General features: G+C 35.4%; 1 protein-coding gene across 1 annotated transcript; it reads left to right on the plus strand.

Annotated features, from left to right (window-relative positions):
* Nucleotides 1-8645: 8645 nt before the first annotated feature.
* Nucleotides 8646-9296, plus strand: LOC131067362 (uncharacterized). The gene has a single exon (XM_058002327.1). The coding sequence runs from the start codon at nt 8646-8648 to the stop codon at nt 9294-9296; it is 651 nt and encodes a 216-aa protein (XP_057858310.1).
* The last annotated feature ends 218 nt before the right edge of the window (nt 9297-9514 follow it).

The following is a 9514-nucleotide window of genomic DNA, read 5'->3' on the forward strand; positions in this document are numbered from 1 at the left end:
ATCAGGCAGCTCAATGTTGACTTCCTCTTCAAAATCTCCACTTAGAAATGCACACTTAGCATCCATATGATAAACCTTGTATTTCCTATGGCCAACATAAGCAAAAAATAATCTCACAGCTTCAATCCTATCTACCAAAGAAAAATTTTCATCATAATCAATTCCTTCCTTCTGAGAATATCCTTTGTAGACCAATCTAGCCTTTTTCCTCACAACTTGTCCATCTTCATTCAATTTATTCCTAAAAACCCATTTAGTTCCAATAACATTCTTATTTTTAGGTCGGGGAACTAAAGTCCATGTGTTGTTCTTTTCTATATGATCTAATTCATCTTCCATAGCTTTCATCCAGCATTCATCCTTACATACCTCAACTACTGATGCCAGTTCAATTTGAGAAATTAAACATACCTCTTCAACTACCAACTTTCTCCTTGCCATCACTCCTTTGCTTTTGTCTCCAATGATCTAGTCTTTTGAATGATTTTCTGACTTTTTATATCTCTACTCTGATCTTTAGTAACTATTGAATTTCCAGATATTGTCGGGGTAACTGGTTTAACATTTTGTTCCGGTGCAGGTACTACTAGATCAGTTATGATCATTTCCACTTTCGGTTCTCTCTCAGAAGTTTTGATTTGACCTTTGTACTGCTCATCCACCTTAACATCAACACTCTCCACAATTCTCTGCAATTTTTGGTTATACATCTATATGCTTTGCTTTCATTTGAATAACCAAGAAATATGCCTTCATCACATCTAGGATCAAACTTCCCAATGGAATCATCATTTTTGATATAGAATTTACTACCAAATATTTTGAAGTACTTAACTATAGGTGTATGAACAAACCATAACTCAGAAGGTGTCCTGTCAGTGTCTCCTTTGATATGAACTCTATAAAAAAATTATACCGTCGTGATCACAACTTCTCTCCAATAGATATGAGGCAAATTAGCTTCCATCATCATAGATCTAGCTGCATCTAGGATTGTTTTGTTCTTTCTTTCCACAACACCATTCTGTTGAGGTGTCCGGGGTGCAGACAACTGTCTCCTTATGTCATGTTTCTCACAATAACTGTTAAATTTATCGGATGTGAATTCACCACCCCGATAGGATCTTAAGAATTTTATTTTTAACCCTATCTCTGTCTCAACCATAGCTTTAAAGTTCTTGGACTTTTCAAAGGCTTTAGATTTATCCCTTATAAAAGTAACCCACATCATTCTACAATAGTCATCAATGATTAGCATGAAATATTTATCACCCTAAAAGCTTCTTATTCTAATAGGACCACACAAATCAGTATGAATACGATCAAGAATATCATTAGATTTATCTTGTATACTCTTAAAATAAGTTTTGACTTGCTTACCCATTTGACATTCCTTACAGACCGGATTATGAGGCTTCACAATCTTAGGTATATCTCTAACTGCCTTAGTTGAACTGATCTTTACAATGCAATTAAAATTCACATGACACAACCTCTTATGCCATAGCCAACTCTCATCAACATGTGAAATCAAACATGTCTTCTCACCAGAGTTCAAATGAAAGATGTTACCTATATTCTGAGTATCGGTTATAATCTCCAATCTAGATCTGTTCATAGTTTTGCATTTTCCATCCTTGAACTATAATTGAAATCCCTTATCCACCAACTTTCCTACACTCAAAAGATTATGTCGTAAACCTTCTATATAATAGACATTATAAGTGTTATGCTTACCATCCAATGATATAGTTCCTCTTCCTCTGATCATTCATGCTTTATCATCTCCAAATCTGACCAGACCACCATTAAATTCTTGCAAAGAGAAAATTCCTTCTATCTCCAATCATATGATGTGAATATCCTCTGTCTATCACCCATTCATCCTTGTCTTCAACTTTAGCAGCAAGGGCCTTCTCTTCATTTTGAATGACAGGTTTCAGATAATTTTCTTTGATAGCTAAGAATACCCATTCCTTTCCATTGCCAGATCCACTAGCTAAATCTTTTGTTAGTTCATCATCAAAATCATCAGTTACACCTTCCTCATCAGTATAGTAGCATAATTTGTCTGTGTTCTTCTTGTACTTATGCTTGTTGTGATATTCATGTTTAGGCTTAAAAGATCTTCTAGCTTTTTCTTCAAATCTTGAATTCCTCTCAAGACATCTAGATGTAAAATGACCTAGCTTATTACATGTGAAACATTTGAAAGGAGATTTTTCTTCATACTTACTTCATACCGGACCTTTAGGTACCCTTCTAGCAAATAGGGGTTCAAGTTTCTCAAGCTCTTCATCTTCTTTCTTCATATCCTCTAGTTCCTTTGCATATAGTGCTTTCCAATCCTTCTTGTTGATTGATGGTGTAGATGCATTGAAAGCAGGTTCAGTCTTTGCAGCTCCTTGAGGACCAAATTCTTCAAGATAGAAAGCAGATAGCTTTCCAACCAAAGTATCCCTATTGATAGAAGTGTTAGACATTGTTCTTAGCTCATTTATTGCAGTAGCCTTCATCTTGTAAGTCAGTGGAAAATCTCTCAATACTTTAGAAACAATCTCATCTTCACTCAGAGATCCACCACAACATTGAATTCCCAAGACAATTCCATTGACTCTTTCCATAAAAGCAACAATTCTTTCATCTTTCTCCATTCTCAAGTTCTCATACCTCACCCAGTAACCATCAAGTTTAGTAATTTTAATAGTGGGTCACCTTCATTCAGAGTCTCCAACTTATCCCATATAGATTTTGCAGATGATTTGTTCATTAATCTCATTACTTGCTGATCTAAAAGGACGTTCAAAAGGGCTTCTCTAGCTCTACACTCATTTTCAATGCTCTTATCCAAGTCTGTCAGAGGATGATTTATAGATGATGGATCATAAGGAGTATAGCCTTTCTCAACGATCTCCCAAATCTCTAAGCTAAGACATCTCAGATGAATCTCCATCTGAAGCTTCCATACATTGTAATTTGTTCCTTCAAGCCTAGGGTTGTCCTTCTGGTAAGAAATTGAAGTTGAATGATTACTTGACATAGGATCTTTCTCAAGCGGTTAAGCTCTTGTAGAGAGGACCAAGCTCTGATACTGATTGTTAGGATAACTGGTGGACAACTAAGAGGAGGGGGGTGAATTAGTTGTCAACAGATTATGAAACTCTAAGCACACAAAACCTTTTACCGTAATAGCAGATAAATCAATTAAGCACAAACATAAATCATAAACCAAATACCATGCATCCACAATACATAACACCAAGATTTGTATGTGGAAAACTTGGTAAAGGGAAAAACCACGATGGGAAACCCTACCCACAGTCAGATGATACTTCTGTAGTAAGTATGTGATTACAATAAAGGGGCCTGCACATGAAGGAAGGCCAACAACCTAGAGCATACTGCTCATCACAAAGGAGCCTCACTGACTACAGAAGATCTTTGAACTACAATCCGGAAATAAGAATGAACTGTAAGAATAACATCTCCTATGCCTGAGTATAGTTCTAATTAAGCTCAATACTGGAGGTCTTAAACCTCTTACACAAACCCAATTAGATCACCTATGATCGACCAAAACCTCTGCATATGATTATGACTTTATTCACACATAGATAATCCCATAACCCGCAACCACAATCTACAAAAGAGATCTTACATCATATTTATACCAACCCCTGACCTAAACAATTAGGTCGGCCACCTAAAAGATAACACAATAAATCCATTACATAAACCCACAAACCAATGATAACCCAAGTCGGCCTAAGACTGAAACAACATTAACAAAACAATAAATCCAATTGGTAATGTATTGGGGGCATCCACCAACACGTTACATAAACTGGTCCATAACCTAACAGAATAGCATCGGACCTAAAATAGGTCGCCATAAGCCAAATGCAATACCACCAATCAACTAGAATATGAACATGATAACCATTAGCATCCTGAAAACCTTCTAGAAGCCACACACACCACTTATCAAATCCATCAAAAGATCTTCAATAAAGCTTTGTTGGTAAAACCCTTACCAGTAACCAAAAGGCTTACTAGAACATATGATAGCTTCAAGATCACCAAATCCTGAACCAACTGAATGTGACACGCGCATGAATGACTAGACCAAACTAATTCCACCAAACTGAACATACCGAAGAATACCATAAATGATCTCCAAATCAACATCATAATCCAACCACTCTACCAAAACCTGGTAGACAACCCAACAAGCTAGTGTTGACATCAATGGAAAACATCAATGCAACACATAATCAATTCCTCTAAATTGCCAACAGTTACCTTTTCCCCGCAATTTTGAGGTTCCAAAATTTGACAAGTATAAGGGGAAAGGTGATCCACGTGATCATATTAGAGAGTTTTGTGCTGGATGTATGGAAGTTGCACATAATGAGACCTACTTAATCTGACTCTTTCCTAAGAGTTTGGATGGACAAGCTATAGAGTGGTTCTATCATTTACCACCTGGAATTAAATCATTTGATGAAATAGTGGACAAATTTATCACTCATTTCTCCTACAACATTGAGCATGAGGTTTCAATGTTAGATCTTTGCAGCAACAAACATAAAAATGGATAATCTTTCACTAGTTTCTTACAACAATGGAGACAACTCGTAAGCAAGTGCCCCTATGACATCCCAAAGAAACAAAAGATTGAAATATGCATCCATAATTTGATTGCTGAATTGAGTTACCAATTTCAACTTCAATGTCCACCAACCTCTACAAAGTTTATTGATAAAGGCCTCCTTATAGAGAAAGGAAAAATCAAACTTTACAAAGATAATCCTGGTCCAAGTAATAACAATGATAAATCGATATTTTGGACCAAGAACAAAAACATTGTCAATGATGGCATTGTAGATGCACAGGATCTTGAATCAAAACAACTTATCTTACATTTATCATCTCCTCAAAACAACACAGACAATCAAAATAATAGCAATACATCTAAGCCAAAGACTTATTATACTCATAGGAAATTCACACCATTGGGTGAATTACTTGAAATAGCTTTAACGAAACTTATCTCAAATATTTTTATGACGTTACCTAAAGCAAGAGATTATGAACCAAAGGTTAAACTCATATGTTGGAATGACCAAGATTATTGTCAATTTTATAGGAGTAAAGGGCACAAAACAAATGATTGTTAGAGGTTGAAAAACACCATACAGGAATTGATTGACAAAGGAGACATCAATTGATGGGCAAAAATCCATTGAAGAGCGTGTGGCATTTAAGGATCCCCTTCCAAATTATGAGAAGGGAACTCCCTCAAAATCAGGTAAAGAGAAGGTTAATTATACAAATGAATCTTATGACTATGTCATCAATCATATATCCGAAGGTGATTCATATGCAAACATGATTACAATAAACAACAAAATTTATTGCAATGTGACCACACATTCAAGAAAAGTCACCCTTAGAGGAGCACCATCTAAGCCATCTTTCATGACCAATCAATATAATGTCTCGGACCATCTTAAAAAGACACCTGCCAACATATCAATCTTAGAGCTTCTACACTTGTCACAAACCATAAAGAGATTTTGGAGAAATATGTACAAGAAACCAATGTATATATCCCCAAAACTTGATCCCACATATTTTTAGGCCATGGTGGGACACCTTACCACTCCTCATTTCTTATCTTTCACCGAACATGATGACCTTTCCATAAACCAGCCTCACAATGCACCTCTTCATATAAAAGTACATGTACATAATCATAGAATTAAACATGTTCTTATAGATGGAGGGGTTGGTTTAAATATATGTTCTTTCAAATTAGCCTTGCATTGGGGTTTTTTGAAAACGTCGTGGATCCAAAGAAAAAAATTACTATTAAGGCCTATGATGAAGAAGAAAGAGCATCCAAAGGATCAGTTGTCTTGCCTATTAGAGTGGGACCAATGGAAAAAGATGTTTGCCAAGTGCTTGATCTTGAATTAGCTTATAACATTCTTCTTGGATGTCCTTGGATACACGCAATGCAAGCAATACCATCTACATACCATCAATGTCTAAAGTTTTCATATAATGGCCAAGAGATAACCATCCAAGGACATCCCAATCCTTTTCAATATTGCAATACCATCAAGCCAAAACCTAAAGTGATTGTCCCAAATAATCGTGCAGCTTCACCTCCTATCCCATAAATTCACCCACCTTAAGTACCATCAGCATCTAAAGAAACTCAATCAAAGCTTAATCTTAAAGACAAGGTATGGGAGAATAATCTATTGAGAAAACCTTTTGTATTTCACAACTCCCCCCTTCACCTAAATCCTATGGAAAACCATCTTTGGGCAAACAACAATCTTTGTTTCTAAGAGGCAATCTAGAGATACTTTTATCATATTGAAAGCTTCATCAGATGAAACTTATAACAAAGATATTAAAGAATGGCTATAAAAAGAGGAAGAAGATAAATTGAACACATAAGAATTAGGCATACAATTACCTCTTGAGTAGTATGGTAAAGGCTTCACTATAATGCAAAAGATGGGATATGATGGTCATGGTACCATTGGATTAAGAAAGGAAGGAATTGTTGAACCAATACAACCTACTTCCCTATCTCCTAGAGAAATCAAAGGATTGGGATACAGAGAAGATGTTGAGGAAGCTACCCACAATTTATACCAGAAGATTCATGAATAACAGGAGGATGGTGAGATTGATTCTTAGGAATGGAAGAGACTTTTAGAGGTATCTTCCGAAGACAAGCAAATAGATGTGATTCATTCCTATAATAAAATAGATGATGAGGGACCTATTTCAAGGTCTAGATAATTAGAGCAGGATCCACAAAATATCGAGAGTGACTCTTATGAGGAGGGTCGGATATCAAATGTAACAAACAACCTTGAGGTGGTTATCGATCTTGACCTAAAAGATATTCATTATTGACCTTAAAAAAATTTATGTCCTAACCATCATGCCCTTTAATACCAATCAACCTGATGATCTCTCACTTATACATCCCGAACTTATCGATTAGGGACAAGAAACTCCACTTTAACTTGAAACCTTTCACAATGACCATGCAATAATAGATTATTTGAATCCCAAGGGTCTTTTGTTTGCAAGAGTTAATAACATACACTTAACCGATGAGATCAACAGCATGACTAATTGTAAAGAAAATGCCAAGCCTTCCAGTCATAGAAAATATAAAAATGAATAGATCTAATGGTGAAAACCGCAATGTGGTAGTATTAGATCTGAAGAAAAAGTAAAAAACAAAATATGTATCTGATGGTGAAAACCTCCATGGGGTACCAAAGGATGTGAGGCTTGACATTATCCCCTAGCCAAAATATTAGGAAAGATATTCAGTCATCATTGAGCCAACAATACCTATTAATATTGGAACAAAAGATAGTCCTAAGATCCTTCATCTAGTTGCATCTTTATCAACAAAAGAAAAAGAAATTTTATTTTTTTATTTTTTTCAAAGAAAAACAAATCAATTTTGCTTGGTCATATGTGGATATGTCGGGCTTAGACCCAGATCTCATTGTGCATCATTTCTCAATAGCTCCATAAGTCAAGCATGTGAAACAAAAGTTGAGAAAAATGCATTTGCATATAGCCCTTTTGGTAAAAGAAAAAATAAAGAAAATGTTGGATGTAGGGTTTATTAGGTCTATTGATTATGCAAAGTGGATATCAAATATTGTACCTATTTCAAAACTAGATAAGAGCATCAGAGTGTGCACATATTTTAGAGATTTAAACAAAGCATGCCCAAAGGATGATTTTCCTTTGCCAAATATAGATATTATTGTGGATATGACTATAGGACATGCTATGTTATCATTAATGGATGGATTTTCTAGTTATAATCAGATAAGGATAGCCCCAGAAGACCAAGACAAAACACCTTTCACCTATCCTTGGGGAACATACTATTGGAACGTCATGTCATTTGGTCTGAAAAATGTAGGTGCAACATATCAAAGAGCAATGACCATAATCTTCCATGACATGATGCATACCTTTATGGAAGATTATGTTGATGATATCTTGGGAAAATCATACACTAGAGAAGAGAATCTCACTATCCTAATAAAATCTCTAATCGCATGGAAAAATTCAATGTGTGTCTCAATCTAAAGAAGTGTGTCTTCATAGTAACTTCCATCAAACTTCTATTATACATTTTCTCAACAAATGGAATAAAGGTAGACCCGGAAAAAGTAAAAGTGATAATGGAGATGCAGTCTCCCAAGAATATCAATCAACTACGCTCACTTCAAGGAAAATTGTAATCTATCTGCAGGTTCATCTCACAATTAGCAGACAAATGTCATCCTTTTTCACACCTATTAAACAAAAATGTACCTTTCAAGTGGGATGACAAGTGTGAAGAATCTTTCCAAATGCTAAAAGAGTATGTAATGAGTCTACCAATTATCATGTCTGTGTTTCTTTATATATCAACTATGCAAGCATCTCTTGGTGCTCTCTTAGCCCAAGAAGACTTTGAAGGGAAAGAAAGAGAAATTAATTATATTAGCAGGACTCTTGTGGGCTATGAACTAAACTACAAACTAGTTGAGTGAGCATGTTTGGCTATAGTTTTTGCATCTCAAATATTGCACCACTATATGTTAACTCATCCAATAAAACTCGTAGCCAAGATAGACCCCTTAAAGTATTTTCTCAATGAGGCAGATTTGACAGGAAGATTGGCAAAATGGGTTTTAATTCTCAGTGAGTTTGACATACAATATGTAGATTGGAAAGACATCAAAGGCCTGGTCATTGCGGATCAGTTGGCAGAGACACCTTTAGTAGATAATCAAGCATTGCATTCAGAATTTCTAGATGCATCAATCCTTGCAATCACAAATCACACATGGAAACTCTATATTGATGGATCCTACACTCGGCATGGATTAGGAGTTGGAATCTTATTTGTTACGCCACAAAGAGACACTATATCAAGATCATACCAATTATTATTTCCTTGTACAAATAATATGGTTGAGTATGAAGCACTTTTGACAGGAATTAAAATGGCAGTAGAGTGGAAAATAATAGATCTGAATGTTTATGGAGATTCTCAGTTAGTCATCAATCAGGTAAATGACAATTATCAGACTAAGGATGAAAAGTTAATGCCATACAAGCGTATGGTAGATGACTTCAAGAAATATCTTATTTCCATTCACTTTGAACAAGTGCATAGACTAGAAAATAAAGCATCTGATGCTATAGCAACCATTGCCTCTCTTACCGAGATACTTGAAAAATAAAAGCATTATGAGTTTTTGGTTGATAAATTATACACTCCTCCATATGAAGATCCACAATCCCATGTTATATGTCAATTGATTAGACTTCATTCTTCCTTATATGGTGACATTTATACCTATTTGAAAGACAATACCTTGTCTCCTAGCTTATCCAATAATCAAAAGAGAACCTTTATCCATAAAGCCTCTCGCTACACCATCATTGTTGATACCCTATA

This window comes from Cryptomeria japonica, chromosome 6 (assembly GCF_030272615.1).
Source record: "Cryptomeria japonica chromosome 6, Sugi_1.0, whole genome shotgun sequence".
NCBI lineage: Eukaryota > Viridiplantae > Streptophyta > Pinopsida > Cupressales > Cupressaceae > Cryptomeria > Cryptomeria japonica.